This window comes from Corvus cornix, chromosome 3 (assembly GCF_000738735.6).
Source record: "Corvus cornix cornix isolate S_Up_H32 chromosome 3, ASM73873v5, whole genome shotgun sequence".
Classification (NCBI taxonomy): domain Eukaryota; kingdom Metazoa; phylum Chordata; class Aves; order Passeriformes; family Corvidae; genus Corvus; species Corvus cornix.
Window position 1 is genome coordinate 74977395 of NC_047056.1, and position 20358 is coordinate 74997752.

At 36.9% G+C, this 20358-nt stretch overlaps 1 protein-coding gene across 2 annotated transcripts in view; it reads left to right on the forward strand.

Annotated features, from left to right (window-relative positions):
* MMS22L (MMS22 like, DNA repair protein) overlaps positions 1–20358 on the forward strand; it is a 90980-nt gene that overhangs the window by 23698 nt on the left and 46924 nt on the right. For both annotated transcript variants that reach the window (XM_039569025.1, XM_010403754.4), the window contains exons 11-14: positions 2065–2127; positions 7501–7620; positions 8043–8263; positions 10679–11188. In XM_039569025.1, the coding sequence (XP_039424959.1) occupies positions 2065–2127; positions 7501–7620; positions 8043–8263; positions 10679–11188 (914 nt within the window). The remainder of the gene's footprint in view (positions 1–2064; positions 2128–7500; positions 7621–8042; positions 8264–10678; positions 11189–20358) is intronic.

Here is a 20358-nt window from a genome sequence, read left to right on the forward strand (position 1 = left end):
GTGCTGTGCTGTATTGCCGGTGCAGTAGGGAATACTGTTTGGATCTAAATCTATTGGGATTTGAATGAGACAAGTCTTTTAAAATATAGATACAATTGTAACTAAAAAGAGTGCAGCAGGTGGCTGGTGCTCATCCTTCCTGAGTTTGGGCTGAACCTGCGTGCACTCCTGTAATCAATCCCAGTTGGTGTCAGGAGTTTGCCCTAGATTACGCCAAGATCTTGTAAGGTGATCTGCAGACAAGCTGGAACTTTGGCAATAAACACCTGCTGTATAAAACATGTGCCCTTGGTCTATGGTACTGCTAAAAACATGTGCTAAGCAGATTGATCCAAACATTCAGTGCTCTCATAGATATTTAGCGTAACTAATATCTACTCATGGCTGCTAAAACTGGCGTTTTAGCAGTTCCTTAGCTTTACTTGAAATCTGCAGTAGGATGTTGCCTGTGTGTAGGTATTCACATAACACCAGGCTCTAAAATACAGCAGTCAAAAATTTGATGTAAATACTGGCCAGATCTGTCTGGAAATGCTGGTTGTGTACTTCCTGGATTTACCTGTTATTGAAGTGCTGCCTTTACTCTTTTGCTATCTATTGATGCAATGTCCTCTCCTGACAGGGTGCTAGCTCTGGTTTCATGCTACAGAGCCTTAGGCATCAGTAACAGCTTAAATCCTGTTCACCACCCCAGGCATGATGTGCCATCTGCTGTTCTGGCACAATTATTAGTGTCCCTCTTCTGTGACCTAAGTCAGGCCCTATTCCTTTTTTCATTCTTTCTTCTTCTCCTAAAGCTCTGTGTTGATTCACTGTTCTTGCTCTGAGTCCCACAAACAGAAGTACCAGAACTACTGAGCAGTGGCATGCTACAGTTGTGAGGGCAGAAAGAGGAGCTGTCAGGATGAGGAAGAAGCAGTGTGTATTTCTTAACTGATATGAGTCAAGTTCCTGAATCATGCAATTACAACTTTAGTGTAACTTTCTGTAGATCTGTCCTTTCATTTATATTTGTTCCATAAACAGTCTATGGACTGTGACTTGATAACTAGTTGTCTTTCAGTATTCTCTTTTTCTTGTGGTGCAAAAATGTAAAGTCACCAAGTAGTCAAATACTGTTGGATGAGTATTAGTGCATTTTTTAAAAGAATTTGTTTTTTAAATTATCTTGGTACTTTCTGGAGTTCTGTGTGAAACTGTCACCAAGTCGCACCATTGACTAGTTTAATCAGTAGCGGAGGAGGATGGAGCACAATGGTGTCGCTGCTGGAAAGTAGTTACATTTCAATTACCAAAGCATAAAATGCTCTTTATTGTAAGTTCTAAACTGATGTTTAAAGGACAGCTATCTGCAGAATAATGTACAAGGCTTAACAGTTCTGGTAGTGGAGGAAACAAGTAAGGCAGGACAATGATGGAAGTACTATGTTCACACATCTACTTATCTACAGAAGCTATATACATAGCTGAGATGATTGTTGGATCTCCTAGAAATGTAAATGTGTTGGCCTGGTTGCCTTTTCTTTTTTCTTGAGAAAATGGCCTTAGTTGCAAAGCCTTCTACCCCTTTCTTTTCCACTTTGCATAAATAAATGGAAAAGCAAAAAAGCAAGAAAATGTGAGATTGTACATTTTTTCCCCCTCTTACCCCTTATAGCTTCCTTTTTACAGAACATTAGAGCAAGAAACTGTGAGACATACTGCTTGGACTAATAAAAAATGCCTGAATGTTTTGCTTCTCCATTAAAAGTGAAGGCTGGGATTGCAAATGAGTCACTTAAAGTGGTTGCATACTTTTTGGTTTTGGCATTTTATTAGCTTTCTGAGGGCTAATTTTTGGGACAGATATTGATTACTTTCATATAACAGAAAAGCTCTTTTTGATTATGACTACAGTATGCTGTCGTGACATTAAATATTTCTGGAAATATTTTGCCTGCTTACTTTCATGTTACTACACAGTGCTTCCTGTAATAGATACAAATGCTGTTTCATGTTGATAATTATTTTTCAGAAACCTGTAAGGGATACAAATGCTATTTCATGTTGATAATTATTTTTCAGAAACAGAAGGAGTCCAATTGGAAATTTGTGGAAGAACTCCTTAAAAAATCCACTGATGCTCAAGTAAGTGTGTCAAGGAAAGAATAATGAACAAGGAAAGTGTCAGGATGCTTTCAGGAAAATATAGTGCATGGAACAAAGTCCAGCTAACAAATGTATTTTTGGAGTTGTAGTGTTTTTATCACTGGTAAATGAACAACCTTGACATAGCTGAACTATGACAGTGTACAGTTCCCTCCTTGTTAGCGGTTCCACTTGCTTTAAAGTGCTTGTGCTTGATGCTAAATTGTCAGATAAAGAAAAAAGATAATTATCCTGGAAGGGTAGTATGTGGCTTCTCAGACAAGATGTATTCAGAATAAGAACTGGATGCTTAGAAAATGTAAACCAGATACTGAATGTAAGGATATCAAGTTGAGGAGACATGATGGAGGAGATAGTCAGTTGCATTGAAAATTCAGCTATATCCTCATCACAGCAGGAAGGTGACTTGCCTTGCTGAGCAATTTGTCTTACAGGCTTGAATCAAACTTTTACTGATAAGGTTCTAGTTTCTGAGCACTCATTTCATACCTTATCATTTTTCTTTCTGCAGAACTGTTAATGCAATGCTTCATGGCCCAGAGGTCAGAATTGACCTCCTTTTAATATGCTTTTAAATATGCTGTTCATAAAGTTTTTTTAAGTAAGTTACATTGTAGCTCTGTAAATTTGTTCTGAAGTTGCATGGTACAAATTGCAAATGTTGTATCAGCAATGCCTGTAAAAATAATGTATTTGTGTACGTTTAAGACAACATTAAATGTTTATTTTTTCATTTGCTCTATGAAATTTTATTTCTTCATTTGGTGTATGAAATTAAGAAAAATCCTGCAAAGTTCTGTTGTTGAAAGCAGAAGGGGAATCAGTTCTTTCAATTTTTTTAATTATTATAAATGTCTTGTTTATGGAGTAGCAACAACTGTAGTTAAAGCTGGAATGTAGAACAATACTTGTTACAACTATGATTTCAGCAAGAAAATATTTGTGGTTGTTAGGAGAGTTGAAATGATAGCATGATGTTTCAGGTTTTTATTACTCTCTACATAAACTCTAATGCTTGGTTATGTAGTCTTTCAGCTTAAAAGATTAACTCTTTTTGAATGATTTTACAGTATATGACTAAAAATACAAACTGTGCATATACATTAAAACCACAGTGATGATTTTACTTATTGGATGCTTACCATTCTGTGAGAGAAACTGGAGAGATTTAGATAAGATCCATAAAAACTGTGAGTAGCTTATTAGCCACCTTCCTATGTTGCATCTTCTGTATGGCAGCAACCTGAGACACAGTAAAAAGACATTTGTATTTAACGTTCTTTTCTTCAAAATAATCCCCTTTTCTTGTGAGTGTTTATTATTTTGAATAAAGCCTACTTTGAAGCTGAACATTCATAAAATACACTGTTTTTGATGCTTCTGTTAAAGTATTGAACTGTAGACAGTTTAGAAAAGGAAGTTAAGTGGCCAAGTTCAGAAGACTTGTATATTGAGTCAGTCATGATACAGTAATATGAAGCAAATATGTGTTTTAATTTCCAAAGGCAGCCATTGTTGGAATTAAAATAAACCCTCATTTGCCAAAGACATGGTTGTAACTATTACCAACCATCTAAGGAGCCCATCTAGTTTATTTCCTTTTTTTATTTGTTCATTATTTTTTCTTGCATTATGAAGTTAGCTGCCCGAGAGAAGTGCTCCTTGGGGGACATTAATTCCTATATGTGCATGCACGAGTGAATGTAGTACTTTATTAGAAACTACATCCTGCTCCCTATCCCTGCACAGCAGCCTTCTTGACAGTGTCTAGGAAGGAGAATTCTTTTCCCAGTAGACATGTCTATCTCCTCTGTTGATTTGGCAGCTTCAAGTGACCACTCCTACCTTTTATCTTATGCTTTTGCATCTCTTAGGTATTGTTAAGTCCAGAAACTGTAGTAATGAGAAGCACAATGAGATATCAAGAAGTCAATAATGAAATGGAACATGGAAAAGCGGGAAAAGGCAAAAGAAAGCAAAAGTGATAATAGTACTCTTTGAATGAACAGCAGGACAGAATTGATGATACTGCCTATTAACACTTGGCATAACTTTGTTAGTAAATCCTGTCTGAGCCATCCTTTTCAGCATATAGACTGTTATCTACTAAAGATGCACAGCAATAGCTGTGCAAAATAAACTAAAAGAAATAATAGTGCTGAATCACCCATTTGCTAGAGAGGGCTCGAATTGGTAGCTAAAAACTTCATTTTTAGGTATATGGGAACTTAAAAACTAATCATATTTACTACTCTGTTCATCAACCTCATAATCTTGTGCTTGTTACTCCCTAACTTCCCTATAGCTTCTAGGCTGTACATGCTCAGATGAATGGCAATTTACACTGAATGGGAGGAAATTAGAAGAAATCAAGTATGTGTAGTTTTGTGTGTTCAAAAGCATCTGAAAAAGGTGCAGAACATACATCTGTTATGTAAATTGATAATCTCTCCTATCAATGACTGTTAATTTCTCTTCATGTGAGCTTCAAATTCCATGCTGTGAAAAGATGATTTAATAGGCATTGTTGCAGCCATTGAGGGTAACAGAGCATCATGAAGCAGCAGAAGCTGGAGTTAGCTTTAACATCCTTAGGACAGCTAATTACTGGACTACAAAAACGCCTAATCAGTGTTAAATCTGCAGCATTTCTTCAGTTTCAGTAATACTATTGCGTCTAGTTGTCCCCATGTAGGCAGTAGAGAGCCTAAGGCATGTTAATCCATGATATGATGGATTTTGGATGATGAAGACCACTTGAAGAAGGTGTTGCATGTCCAGGTGAAGGTGGTAGAGGGGTGCTGCAGTGCCCTGTTCCAGATAGGAACTCCTTTAAGGTTACAGTCATCCTGCTGCTGAGCAAGGAAAAGATGTTAAGGTGCTGTTCATCTTACGGGATCAATAGTGATGGGAAGCAAAAACACCCTGTGAGAAGATACGAGCAATCATGGATGCCTAGGCAAGTGTAGTGTGCTGCTTCCTTGGATGTATGCTTTCAGCTTCAAACAGTTGGCCAGCAGCTGAGTTCTTCAGCCACAAATCACTCTCTATTTAAATTGTAGATGGATAAGAGTTGAAGAAAATTGCTCATGTGAAAAAACTCCCAGTTCTATCACAAAAAAGGGCATTTTTGGGGAAACTAGTTGCACGAGGCATTTCCTACTTTTTTTGTAATTTGTAATTCTCTTCCAAAAGAAGGTGTATAATTCTATTTGTACTACAAAATGGAAATTGTTGTAGTAGTAACAGTATTGTAACTGTACTTGTCTACTAGGCAACATCAAACTGACTAAATTTATGGGTTGTCAGTGTAAGAGGCATTTGTATTTATGAAGTTTTATTGTGAGAATCAAAAGCTTTTTGGTTCTCAAGAACTAATAGCAGTCTGTCTTATTAGACTTCTCATTTTAGAAAATAAATGCTTTGTGCTGTTTCATTTCTGCCTCAATTTTGTTATATTTTCACTGTATTTTTTGTTTAATTCTACCTTAAAAGAGGTAGAGAAGTATTTCTGGGATTTCTAGGAAAACCAATTTTGTTACTACATAGGAGGTCATAAGAGAAAAATGTTATATTTAGATAGTACTATCATTTTGATAGTATCTGGTGTTCCTCCCTTCTGTGATAAATTAAAAGCTGACTACCTCAAGAGTTCTGATAGTATTTCCAGCAGTGCAGGAGACCATTTTAAGCAAAAGACCAATGAGAGAATCCATTAATCCCAGGGATATTTGAAGTCTGGATAACTCTTTCATATTAAATTTGAGATGAGGCCTTCAGTGCTGTCTTGGTTTTGGAAACTGTTTCTAAAACTATTGTTAGACAGATAAATAATGGCTCTAATTGAAGCTGCTCAGCTGCAATGTTTATTGTTGAATTACTTTAACCGAAGCAGTCATTGTTTGTTGAATTATATCCTTAACATAACCCTAGACACAAAATACAACTTCAGACTAAGCATTCCCTTTCTGAATGTTGTGTTTTGTTTTTTGGGGGTTGTTTTGTTTTGAAGTTTTGTGGGTTTTTTTGGTTTTGGTTTTTTGTTTGTTTTTTTTACTTCCTTGTAACCCGGTAGATCCCTCTAGAGAAATAGATATGCTCAGCTGCAGGTTTTTTGTTTTACATCAAGACACCTGCTTTTATTCATTAAAGAAATAGCAGCTGTTCTGTCCCTTGGTTTTGGTGCGAGATTGTTATCTTTTGGGAAGTCTACTGATTTAATAGTTATATATAAAAAACACTTGATATCACCTTTCATTTGTCGGCATTTTTATTACATTTGAATTATTATTCTGTATATTTTTAATGAGTCTTTACTGGAAAGTTACTTTCCTATTTCATTAGGTTCTGTATCTTACACATAATGTCTTGAATATATAATTTTCTATGGCAACTGAAAATGTCTTTTCAATTTTCAAGTTGTTTTAAGAATGGACCACTTTAGAAGCCATATGCCCTACAATAATTGTTCATGGGAAGAGAAGGCAGACTTGGTTAGAAGTTATTGTGGGTGATTGCATAATTGTTTGCAGTGTTGTGATAAAGTGTAGCAAGTCAAGTTTTCCATATGAATGTAATAGCCAGGTAGAGACGAGTTAATGAGTGAAACTCATTTGTGTGACATTGAAAACAGGAAAAAAAGCCACTCCAAGACACAGTAAGTCATAAGAAGTAGCACTGTGAGTAAGTCATAGAATCATGGAATGTTTTGGTTTGGAAGGGACCTTAACGATCATCTACTTCCCACCCCTCTGCTATGGGGGAGGTGTTAGACCCACACATGTAAAAGTCTACCCTTAGGACAACTGCACACAAGTTGGTCCATTAAACCACTTTTGCAGGCAGTGGAGATAATAAAGCCCTTACAGGAATTATGCTGAAGTAGATGCCTAAAATAGGCTGGGTTAAACACATGATTTCAGCCAGAGCATAGAGCTCTTAATAGCCTACATCTAATGAAAGTTCAGTTTTGTTGCTACCAAAAGCTGGATGAGAAGAATTCCACTTTCATTATCCCACAATTACAACCTGAATGCTTCACTGCATTCAAATTGTTTGGCATTTCCTATTTTCTTTCCTATGAACTTTTTCAGAGGTCCTTTCCAACCTAAGTGATTCTGTGATTCTATGATTCTGGGATGAGCTACTGCATTGGCTGGTTTGCAGGGTGCAATTGTCAGCCTTTATCTTTGAGTTCATTGCATGAATTAGCAGACGCATTTACTCAACAGTATATAATTAAAAATAATTTTTATATTAGGAAATTACTTTCAACAGTCTGGTAGTATTGGGTTTATGTGTAGATGAGGTGACACTCCCCTCCTACAATTAATTTCTTACTTCCTTTTCAAGACTGGTGTGTTAGAAGAACACTTACGAATGCATCTTCAGTGCTGTTTGACTTTGTGTAGTTTCTGGGATTTGAACTTATCTATTGTCACCATACTCTGGGATTATTACAGCAAGAATCTGGTAAGTAGATGAATACATAAAAATGTAGAATTGCATGTAGATATTCCTTGATTTTTGCTGATTAATTCTGATTTTCCTGTAGCCAAGCTTGATTGCTGTACTTCTGTAAAACTACCTAGTCAATGGCAGTATCCCTAAATTTGCTATGTTTATTTAATGAAATCATGTTTAAATTTGTTATGGTCCATTACATTATGAAATAATAGAATATGATAATATATTTCAACTCTTATTTTTCATCAGGACTACTCAGTTTAAGATCTTGTAAAAATACTTTGCACACAGTTACAATGCATTTTTATCGTTTTAGCTGAGGTAGGAACAACATATCCTTTTGTTTGTGTGGAGGAGTGCATCTTACTGCCTTCGAAATATTGGCATTTATTGTTATTTATAGTATTTTCTGTTTTCATCTATTTCAGAACAGCTGCTTTACTGTTCCTTGGCTTGGTCTGAAGGATCTGGCAAATGTTAGTAAGACTTCTTTGTCAATGCTTGAGTTGGTGAAACGCTGCTGCTGCGAACAGCAGATCCCTTCTCTGTACAAGTCCAGCAACAGTTACTTCATTTTCCTCAGCATTTTGGCACGGATTATGAAAGAAGAAAACAATGGGGTGCATCCTTGGAAACAAATTAAAGGACGGTATGGATGCTATTTACTTTGTCTCATTTTGTAAGAAGTGTAGTGAGTCAGGGGCCCTTACAGCTACATGCAAGGCAGAGGGCGCTGTGCTTATGGCAAAGTAAAGGGGGTGACAGATCCAGGGTGATTTATAATTTGAAGAAAGCAGTTGTTCCCTGAAGTTTCTGTTGCCAGCTGAGGCTGTCACTGGGTCCAAAAATCACCTTGGCATTCATGGTGTGTGATGATTTACCTCGTCCCACTGGCCAGGAATTTGGTAGACTGGCAACCAGTGCAGTGGTACAACTCAGTTGCCAGACAGATAATGTAATTAAAGCACAGAAATTGTGTTTGAGCTGGATGTAAGCCATGTGTTGTTCAAGAACATGCAGACTGACACTTGCTAGACCTGTATTTTCATTTAAATATTTCACTTCTTTTCAGTGGTTTTCAAAATTTCTCATAGTATTTTTGTGAGAATTTAAATTTTTCACTTAATTTTGAAACATACTAATTAAGTACAGTCAGTCATGATATAAAAAGCTGTAAAATATATGTGCTCTAAATTAAACTCTTGATGTTTTAGATGCTTACTGAATCCATGAGACTTTTCTTATAGTAATGAGGATAGCACTTGTAATGATTAATACAGACTTGGTAATTTTTTTTCATTAGATAGAGAAAACAGAAAACAAAAATAGTTTTGGTTTAGGGTTTTGAGTTGTTTAAAAAGATTTTATTAAGTATTAATAAAATAAATTAAAGTTCTATTAAGCATTAGTAAGTTCTTCATGTATGCAAGAAATAAACATTTAAAAATGCCCAGGTGTATACACACCTTACAAAGTTATGTGGTGTTTTTCTTCTAAGAAAGAAGGGTTATCTTGGCTATCAGAAAAAACAGTATGCCTAATGTCTATGTACACTTCAGAAGCTATTATAGTCACTAAATTTTGGGTTTATAAATCATTGCAACTATGTAGAAACAAATATGTTGTTGGATTCTGTATCAGTGTCTTGCTTTTTTAAAAAAAATTTTAATTAGCCTACTCTGTTCTTACTGCAAGGAGATTACACTTACATTTTTGTGCTATTATAGCTTGTTACTTTCCCTAATTTAAGAGGGGGAATAATAATACACAACACACAGTGTGTCAGTCTGCTTAACCAGTATTCATCATTTCTATCTTGAAAATATCAATTACACAAGTAGCAAAATTTAACAGTCTACAGCTATGATTTTGGGATGAACTCTGTTTTCAGCAGCTAACCAAGCATTAATGGATGCATGAAAAGCATATATGCTTGTCAGTAGTAATTTACTACTAAACAACATTAATTGGATATGCTGTAATTTTTGGTGGCTAGATTTGATAACCTCAACACCATTTCCAACTCTTTTCCAGGTGACAGAATAGGAAAACAGCACTTACAGATGTTTAACTACTGTATGTGGAACTTACTTTAAATTAAATGTGAAGGATATACCCGAAGTTTTAAACACAAAAATCAAAGAGTCAAGCTGTTTTCATCTTACTCCTCTGTTGTAGGAATGGTGGCTTTCATTTAAGAGTCCACATCCAAGCAAAGGTCCCAGAAAAGATCTGCTTTTTCCTTCTTGTCAACTGCTTTAAAATTTCAAAGTAGCAGTGCTTGTCACCATCAGCTGTGTATGACTTGAGCACTGTCCTATAAGCAGTACAGATAAAGTTTCTTAACCTCTTCCTGCCTGGAGAGAGGTTTCTTTCCAAATGCCTCAGCTTAGCTTGTCTGTTTTCTTTAGAACCCATCCATACCATAGGTGCGCAGTACAGGTTGATACAGACTTTGGCAAAGCACTGTGGAGAAAAGGAATTTTCCATCAGAAATCTTCCTTTTATTGCAGTGATGGTTTGGTAGGTGAGACTTTGATCACAGCAGCTGCTGCATTACAACATAACAGCAGAAACCAGTAGCTGATTTCCACATGGAAATGAGGACGTTTCCAGGGAAGAAGTTGGTGTACCAGAATGGTTTGCTGCTGCAAAGAGATGCCACTTGACAGCTTCTCTTCCTAGGAGCCCTCATGGGCTAGACTTGATTGATATGAAGGCACCGTATGGGGGACACCCATCACAGACAGAGTAGAGAGAGTCTACTCATAACATTTTCCTCCGCTTGGTACTAGAGGTTAGATAAGGGGGAAGGTTAGGCTGCACCTCCAATTGGAAACAACGTGTGCTTTAAATTAGGAGCAGAAACTGAAAGAGCATGTTTGTTCCAGTAGCCATAAAAGTAATGAAAAAAAGAGTATATAAAATTTAAGGGTTACCAGAAGTGGATAACTGTAAACTGAAAGCATGAAAATACAGTTTTAGTCACTCAAGAAGATAGAAAATTGCATACTTTAAGAAACTTTCTCTTTCCTGGGTTTTTCTGTTTGTTTTTCTAATGTAGAATTTATTCCAAGTTCCATCGGAAAAGAATGCAGGAGCTGACAGAAGTGGGGCTGCAGAACTTTTTTAACCTGTTCCTCATGCTGGCAGTTGTTGCGGAGACAGAAGATATAGTGAGTCGGGTGTTGGATCTTTTGGATTTCCTGACTCCATCCTCCATCACCATGTCTCGGAGAGCTCTCATCTGGAGAGGTCATTTTGCTTTCCTTTTAATTTATGTTGAGAAGAACATGGACATTAGTGCCCTAGCCGAGAAAATCTCAAATACTTTCTGTGAGAAGGCAAAGGAGTTTTTAGTAACCAAAAATGACTACACACAGAGACAAAATCTCTGGACTCTACTTTCAACCTACATTGATGGTGCCCAGGAAGTGTTTGAGACCAGCTGCTACTTGAGCCTTTCTGAGGAAAAGCTGCTAAATGATGGCTTTACTATGCTGCTGCCTGCATGTCGGGGAGCTGAGCTGAGCATGGTCCTGAATTTTCTTCAGGTTGTTCTAGCCAGACTTCGGTAAGTTATTTAGTTAAGTTGTGGATATAGACTAGCATTTTGTTTTTAGGGTTAAACTGTAGTTCCTGTTAATTTTTTACTGAAATTGAGTAAAAGGAAAGAGAAATCTCTGAAGGTCTGTGAATGATGCGTTCAATCTCAAAACCCACCAATACTTCAGTGCATATAGAATCTTTGAAATGTTTCCTTACTATTTCAGATTAGGTTTGACATCCTGATATTTTGTTATGAATTAGTGTCTCTTTAGAAAGTCATCCAGTTGCTACTATTTCAGACAATATCATCTCTCATTTGATACAGGAAACGTAGAAATTATTGTCTGTGTTAATTACGTAAGTGGGGGCTGGGGGGTGGGTTTTTTTGGTTTTGTTTCTTAATTGAATATTATTCTGTTTTTCAGAGTTTTTGTTCTAATTTTTTTTTTTCATCAAGGTTGCGTTCAAATACTACAGTTATGGAGATTTAAATACTCGTCTGGGGTTCGATGGGAAAGAAGGAAATCATATTTTACCACTTTCAAGCAGTTTTGCTTTGATGTACTAGTTCATTTTTCAACATCCACAGTGCCCTTCAATAAGCATATTTTTTGTCTACTGATGCCTTTGAGAAGCAGTCCTCCAGTTTGAAGCCCAAACTGCTTTTTTTTCATAAGATATTAAGAGGCAGCTATTGATCTGCCATTACTTCAAATGTGCAAGACTGAAATATGTGTAAAGAGCTGTGGAAGAGTGCATAATAGGAATACTGAGGCCCATATGCAAGATCTCTCTTTAACTAGGTTCTTTGTTATTGTCTAGTTTGACTGCAGCTGTCAATAGCTTATAGATCCAAAGACAACTGTTTTTCAGGCAGTCTTTTGAAAAAAGATGAAGCACAAAACTAAGTTTAGTTGATTTATTATTTATTATTTCAGTTCAACTGAATGTATTTCCTGGAATAAATTGGAGACTTCAAAAATGCTTTGACATCTTCTCCATTAGCTAATACACAGCATTTGTTGTGTTGTTTTTAAAGATGAAATAGGGAGAAATTTGATACTGGTGAAAAAATTGCCTGTTTTATAACTTGGCATTATTTTTAAGCTTTCCAGGACTGGGGGTTATGTGGCCCTCTTGTAAGACAGAGAAGAGGGCATGCAAGTTCAATCTAGACTTCTCAGGTCATCACAGATAAGGTACAGGACAGTATTAGTACCTTTTTTTATAAAAAGTAGTTTTTCTGAGATATTTGAATTACCAACATGCTCAAATAGTAATTAGTATGAGAGAGATTTTTAGAGCCTTGCTTTTTTTAACAGCTCTTTATTTCAGTTTCTGTATTTATACATTTAGTTACTGTTACAAGCCTATTTTTCCCATCTACAGAAGAACTAAATTCCTTAACACTTACAAAACACTTTGATCTTCAGGTTGTATGGAGCAGGAAAATGTTAGTGATTTTGCTGCTTTGACAGACTCACTGAAAACAGTTCTCTGTTGCCATGCAAATAAAACAACACTAAAACCACCTTTTTGATTCAGAAGATATGGATGATTTTGTGCTAACCAGATGTTAAAATATTATTGAATTGACCAGACTGATTAGGCCTGGTCTGTTTTCAAATTCAGATAAGGATGAAACGCTTGTTTATAAAATCCAGGCTGATATAAGATAGTAGGCCTTTCATAAAAGTAATTTTTCTGTACACTGCACTCTTAATAATTTTAAAACTGTATGACAGGGAATTTACAGGTAGGAAGGAAGTGAGATCACTGATTAAAGAGACAAGCAGCTCCCTCTAGGCTGTTAGGAAATAATAACTTCATGTGTTACTTTCTGCTAACCCCAGATGATGGCTCACAGGAGCATTCTTTATTGCTGATTAAGTAGCATTATGAAAATACTGACTTGGTTGTGTTAACTAAATGCCTCAATATTTAAAGCTAAAAATGTCAAATAGTTTTAGCAGTCCTCTTTAACATATCTTGTTGGGATTGCTGGAATCTCATTCCAGGTTTCCCAGTTGTTTTTATTTGAGGATACTGTAAAAATTCTAGTCTTTCATTTTCAGAGTGAGGTGTAGCCAAAAGCTCTTCTTTAATTATAGCTATTCATGCCGCTATAGTTAAGGGTCTGTCAGCATTTCCATTATAAACCTTTATTTTCAAGGGTTTGTACCATAGCAGTGAAAACTTGCTCTGGGCTAAAACTTGGCATACAAGGATTTGAAAGTACGCTTGTTTTCTTTCTTTCTTTTTTCATAAAAGACATCTGAAAAGAGACCCCCACCTTCACCATTTTTACACCACAGTGTTTTAAAATAACCCATTCCAGCTTTTTCTGGTATTTTTCTTGTCTGCTAGAAAAGTACTGGTAGCTTTTGATTGTTGTATTTACCTATGGTTAGACTATTTTAAATAAGGTTTCTTAAACCGCTTTTTTATTGGTTGTTACCATTATGATTATTTTGGAATCCATATATTTAAATACAACTATGTCTTGACAGGAGCTCATTTTTATCATTTTTTGATATGTGGTGAGTGGATAATTGAAATCAAGATGCTACTTGCTGGCACTTGCAAGTATTTGATCTTCATAGTAACATTCACTATGAACTGTAAGATTGTATTTTAATACAGTCTCCTTTTTAAAACCATGTAAAATAAACAGTAAATAATCAAGAAACTCCCCTAAATCAAAATGTGAAGTACTTCCTTCCTATTTTTACTTGGAGCATTCAGCTTCTAGCTCAGACATAAGTTTTTTCCTTTATTTTTTTTCCTGTTTTTAAGCAATGTTTTAAAATCCTGACTTCTTGTTGTTGTTGTTTTTTAGGGTTTTTGTTGGTGTTGGTGTTGTTGTTTTTTATTGAAAGGTAAATGCAGGATGTTTGCCCATGTGTGCTTTCATTTGTTCCAACTCTCTAGCACTATCTGTCATCTGTGTGCCTCGTGACACAAAAAGAAGCCCTAGGTTAATAAAAATACAGGCATTAAATGGATTTGACAGAACTTGCTGTAAAAATGGATACAAGACTCTGAGAAACCGGCTGTAGGTGCTGGCACTGCAATATATTATTAAAAGAAGTGTTTGAAACATGCTAAAATGTCTTGTATTGTAATGGGGTATTGCTTTGACATGAGCTTTCTCTTATTATTGTCATCCTGGCATTTGAGTTTTGTTGAGTGTTAGCACAGAGTTACAGCACTATAAAATGTGAGTACATGCCCAGGTGTAAAATCACTGCCGTGCTCCAAACATCTTTGCCTAGTTTCAGGGAGACTTGGAGGAGAAGTGAGAAGTACCACTAACCTGATACCATCATAAATGGTAATTTTACTTTGAAAACAGTCTGTGTGCATTTATGCCCATTTGTACTTTCTTGCTAATTTTTGAAAATTTCAGTGTGTAAATTTCATAAGCTCTTACAGGAATATTGACCAAGTAAACCTGTCTCTAGGAGAAAGTTACATTAATAATTGGACCATGGGTAACAGGATGTTTCTATCTGAGTGTGTTTAGCCTTGAGGTAGTGAGAGAAACCACAATAGGAATGGATTATCCAGTATATCTTTGCTATGGAAATGTAGAGTCATTTGTAATTTTTTTTGTGTTATACTTGCCATCAAAACAGCCTGTGGGAAGCTTTTTAGAGACCAACAGAAGCATCTCTCCCTCTCTCTATTACTGTGTAAGTCAGTAGATAAGCTCAGGAGGAGAGAACAGAAAGGTCCTCCCTCCTTTTCTTCCCCCTCAGGGGTTATAGTGTTAGTCTTTGTAAAATCTTTTTTCTGATGTTGAGCGTCTGAAAACTGTATTCAGAAGAGTTTGGAAGATCATGAGTCTTCTCTTACCCATCCCATCCTGTGAGAATATATAGAGCTCCCAGCTGTGATGCCCTGATAAGTACAGAAGGCAACTCTGGACTAAGCTGCTGAACTGAGAGTCCAAAGATGTTAGTTTTGCTCAAAGATCTCCCAGGCTTAATGAATGACCACTAAAAGTTGCTGTGAACTTTGTTTACCTGTGTGAAAAAAAGGAAATAGATCCTTCCTTTTTCACTTCACAAAAAATATCTTATGCTTGGGGAGCAAGTATGCCTTGCTATGCTAACTTGACCTATCCTTTAAAGTATTGTTATGGTTTCTTTGAAGTTCAAGTATTCCATTAACAAAATTGGTGTTTAAGGGAGTGTAATGAAAATCTAGTTTCTAAGTGCTCTAATGCATGAGAAGCAAGCACTGCTTTACAATATAACAGCATTTTGAGAGGTTTCCTGTGTAGGAATCCTTAAAAATAATGTTACCACCTTCTCAGGTAATACAGTATATGTTCTTAGCTACAGTTGTTGCCTTAAGGTGAGGCTCTGGTAATTAAAACTGAATTTTCTTTTCTTCTTGCTTTGTGGGATTTGAGGTTTTTTCAGGTTTTTGTTGGAGTCTAAAGTAATGTTTTACGTCTTTGTCCCTTGTATTCTGACCTTCAAAGTTGACTAACTAAAACTAATGTGTTGCTTTAATTGTTTTTCCTCTGCTCTGAGAGTATTACTATGCAAAGAAATGAAATGAGACAACAGCATGCACTGGAAATGTGTACCTAATACTTTGCATATAGAAAGTTCCTGTATACGTTTGTCACTGGTTCAGGTTTGTAAGAATATTCATTTCCCCTTCTCAGTGTCCATTTTCTTGAATCAGTAGGTGGACACATGAAAGTTGAACAACTGATTAACATTAATTGCACGTTGGTGTTTAAGATGTAATAGCATCTTGCCGTAGTAGGAGGGCAACAAGGCTGGAAAGCATGTCCTGTGAGGAGCAGCTGAGGTTTTGGGTCTTGTCTGGTTTGGAGAAAAGGAGGCTGAGGCGTGACCCCATTGCTCTCTACAGATTCCTGAGAAGGGTAAGTGGAGAGGGAGGTGCTGAGCTCTTCTCCCTGGGCTCCACTAATATGACATGTGGGAATGGTTCAAAGCTGCACCAGGGGAGGCTTAGACTGGACATTAGGAAGCATTTCTTTACTGAGAGGATGGTCAAGCCCTGGAACAAGCTTTCTAGAGAAGTGGTTGATACCCCAAGCCTGTCAATGTTTAAGAGGCAATTGGACAAAGCCCTTAATAATTTGCTTTAGCTCTTGATCAGCTGTGAATTACTTAGGCAGTTGGACTAGATGGTCATTCTAGGTCCCTTCTTACTGCAATATTCTACTCTACTGTTCTATTCTAGAATCACTTCAGAACACACTGAAACATTAAAAGCTATCAAAAAACCTAACTGTTGATGTCCAAAAAAAGTCTTGGTAGATACCCAAAGCTAAAGAAACTCAAGTCTAGTACTCAGACATCAATCATGAAGATATACAGTTCAGTCCCCTATTCTACAGATGGAAACACACTTTTTGTGTTCCATTGTATCCATTTTATCCACCAAAAATTAATCCACATAAGCTTTCTGTAGCCTACCTGACAGCAGTATAAGATTTCTGTTGTGAAAGGGTAAATCCATGAAAAAAAGAATAAAATCATATCCTGGTGTACTGAGAACCTGCTGCTTGGATCCCTATAGTTGTTTAGAGAAGTATGTGCTCCCTGAAGGACGTAAAGCACAGATTTGTTTTCTGATGGAAGTTTCTCACTTCTGAAACTATTTTCCCTAAATTAACTTTCCTCTCAGTTTTACTTTTATTCTTCACATGAGGTGTGAGGATGGCTTTTCATATGAAGTGGGTTTTTTTTGTTATGGATGTTAAACAAAAGAAATATTTTTGCCAATAAAATCATTATATGCAAGTAGCCTTCTAATCTCTTAATTTTGATTGTTTCTTCGTTACCTTACAAGATCTATATTTCTTCTCTCTTTAGGATATCTCATGTCAGATTTAAGGCTTATTTAAAATGAACAGAAAGCTGAAGCAATTTTCTTTATTCCATTTCAGTCTCCTAAGGCCTATTTCCCCCTGGTGAGCTCATAGCAACAGGGGGGTTTAAGGGAATTCAGCTTTCTGCAAATTAATGTCTCGCATCATGAAAATTCAGGACCTTTTTTTTTTCCTATGTCTTGAAAAAGTAATACAGTGAGTGTGAGTATTATTTCTTGCCAGCGGGTGGAAGATGAATGATTTTGTCACAGTTTTACTGCTTGATGAGCAGTGTCCTGAGGGTCAGGCTTAAGTCTGTGTCACTATGCTGCTCATTACTCTTGAGCTAAATAAGGGCTGATTGGATCTAAATTGCCTAGCACATGGGCTGCAGATGAGCTCAGTGAGTAGGGGATGACCTGCTATTCAGGCTGGGAGTAACCCCGGTGTGCAAATGCTGCATTAGAACACCGTGGGAGAATGAGAGGCTACCGACCGCTGCCAGCAAAAGAAATCGAAATGTAAAAACTCTTTGATGCTGCAATGTTAGAATTTGAAATGTAGGAAGTGACAGGTTGATGGTACTTATCAGCTTTGGCTGGATTAGAGAACAGTGTCATCTTGCTTATATAATGACAGAAGAATGAAGCCCGCTCCCAAGTACTTTGCGGTGCGGAGCTGCTGCTGGCAGAGCCGATGCTGCCTCCTACTGACAGCCCGTGCGGGAGGATGGAGGGAGCGCACGGCGAGCTGGCTCCGGGCCGACAGCTTGGCTGCCCTGGCCTGCCCAAGTGCCCAGCTGTGCCCGGGGTTTCTAGGCTCTTATTAGCAGAGAATCAGAAATGTGACTGATAAAACAGCAAGTGTGCATTCTGGGACAAGAGCAAGCCACTGTCTTGCATGTGTCAAGAATGTTTAGACGAGTCAATTATGTGCACTGATCCAGACACATTTGGCTCTGCTTCACCCAGAATATTTCCCTTTGCTCTCTTGTCTCCATTGCTAGCCCCTGTGAAAGGAATTGATCTCTCTGGAGAGGAGAATTAATTTGTGCCTATGTGTTTTAAAGAAAGTTGACCTTTAAAGTGGAGGAAAAAATCTGAACCAACTCCAAGGAGAATCCTTATGCTAACTGAACAGATGAATGTACTTGTCTTAATGGAGGAAAATGAAAACTAGGGTAAGCACTTGCTGGATGCTTGTCACAACATAGATTGAAGCACTTTGTGCAGTTCTGAAAGATTCAGTTCGGTGGTTCAGTAGAACAAGCTTCTGGGTTTTGTTCCCCCCCCCCCCACCATCACTCATACTTCGAAAACTGGGTAATAACTACAGTGATGAGAAATAGCCACTTGCTTCCTTTTTTCCAAATTTATTTCCGATTCTCTTACTGACAGCTGTAACCTACCAGCATCAACTTCTCTTGCTACTAACTTCTGGGACTGTCTAATCAGCAAAAACAATTTGGTATGTTCTCTTGAAAGCAATGACCAAATGAAGAGAAGGGTTGGATCTCAATACATTGTGTTTTCTGTTTATTCTTTAGTGTTTTTCTGTTTTCTGGGTATATACTGTTTGATTCTTCATCCCCTAGGATGCTTTTGCTTATGATTGAATTTCTTCTTGGAAATAAAATAACTTCTAGTGTACTCATTCCTGGGTATCCTAACCAAAAAAAAAAAAAAAAAAAGATCAGAAAAAAGAAAACAGCAGCCTTGAAAGTACAAACAGATTTTCTGTAAAATGGTGTGAATCTATAGGAATAAGAGAAAATTTTCATAAAAATCATCACTAGTGTAAGGTTTCAATGTTACTTGTGTAAAATTAGTGTTATCAGTGTTTAATGGCATTCATTCAAATCACTGAAAACAAAGAACTGTTTAGCACAACTAGTCGTACTAGATGAAAAAAGTTAGGGTTTGATTTTATATGTAGCCAGAAATTAGAGAGTATTTCTGTGTGTTCAAATGGAAAACAAAACCAGCATTTAAAATTACTTTGATGTTTTGAAATAAATTATCCTCAACGAGAAGAAATAGTGAAGGCCAAATACTGAAATTAGAAAGGACACATGGAAATATTACATGGAATGCTTGACTTGCAGCCATATTGTCAAAGTATGGGAAGGTGAGAGAAACAGGGAATCTTCACATCTGGCATTGGTTGAAGTGAGGTAGCTGCCCTTGCTGTTACCTCATTTCTGCCCTTGCTTGTAGACTTTGCTGCCTGCTCAGCACAGATTCCTGCAAGGTCCATTATTGTCCCTGCACTAGCGCAGTTGCTGCCTAGTGCAGGGGGAAAAACTGGAATTGTTTGTGAACTGGAATTGCTTGTGAAGTGGATTCCCTTGTACCTTACAAGGAGTGGGAAATGAACCTGCTACTTATGCTTTCACCTCTGTTTACAGAGTGTTTATTTTTGTGAGTTTCTAGTAGTATCTGCAAGAAAATCCAAAATTTGGATTTTGAAATCTATTGGCTAACTTTTAACAGTGAGTTTCTTATGCACACAGCCTATATGATATTAGGAAGCAGGACCTAATGTGACTCTGCTTTAGGAAAAAAACCAAAAAAAATTAAATATTGTTGTGAGGTGTGTTAATAAAACTCCTGCAGGTGAGAAGAGCTGCTTATTCTGTCTTTAGTTGCAGCATTCTGTATGCAGTTCTGGATATGTCATTTTACAAAATATTTATGAATAAATTGAAAATTAGAGGGAGTCACAGAAGTGAATGACTAAAGTAGGCAGTTTGTATGAGTTTGACGGAAGTGATTTCAGCTAGGAAGAGTTGAGACAAGCTAGAAGTTACCCAGTATGTAAAAGGATGTTACAGGTTTTCTGCTGTTCTTCATGCCAGTGAAGACAGAATTGTCTTAATTTTGGACAGACATTTAGTGTGGTTATTTAGAATAGGCTGCTACTGTAGCACTCTTGCAGTCTTCAAGAGAAACTTATGGAATCAAACTTATTTATTTTCTTTTTTTAGAGTTTGTTTTAATTTCCATGTTCTATTGGGGGAGAAAAATTGAACCTGTTTAGTGCTACAGTATCCTACTTGTTCTTGGAATTTCTGGGGTGGAAGTGTAAAGATGGCTTCTCCTGTATGCACTGGACAGTGGCCCTGCTGAAAAATGTGATGGCTTTTCAGTGGTTTTGTGTTTGAGTCTTGAAATCTGTCTAGAAAATTGCTTTGCAAATGCTTTTTTAGACATTGATTCAGGGCCTGTAGATGTGCATTGCCATGTTTTATTTGGCTTGGAGCAAGTCCAAGTGTCACTAATTGCCAATGGCTAAATGCTCCAGCTTTCTTTACAGTGGCACTAAAACAGGGACAG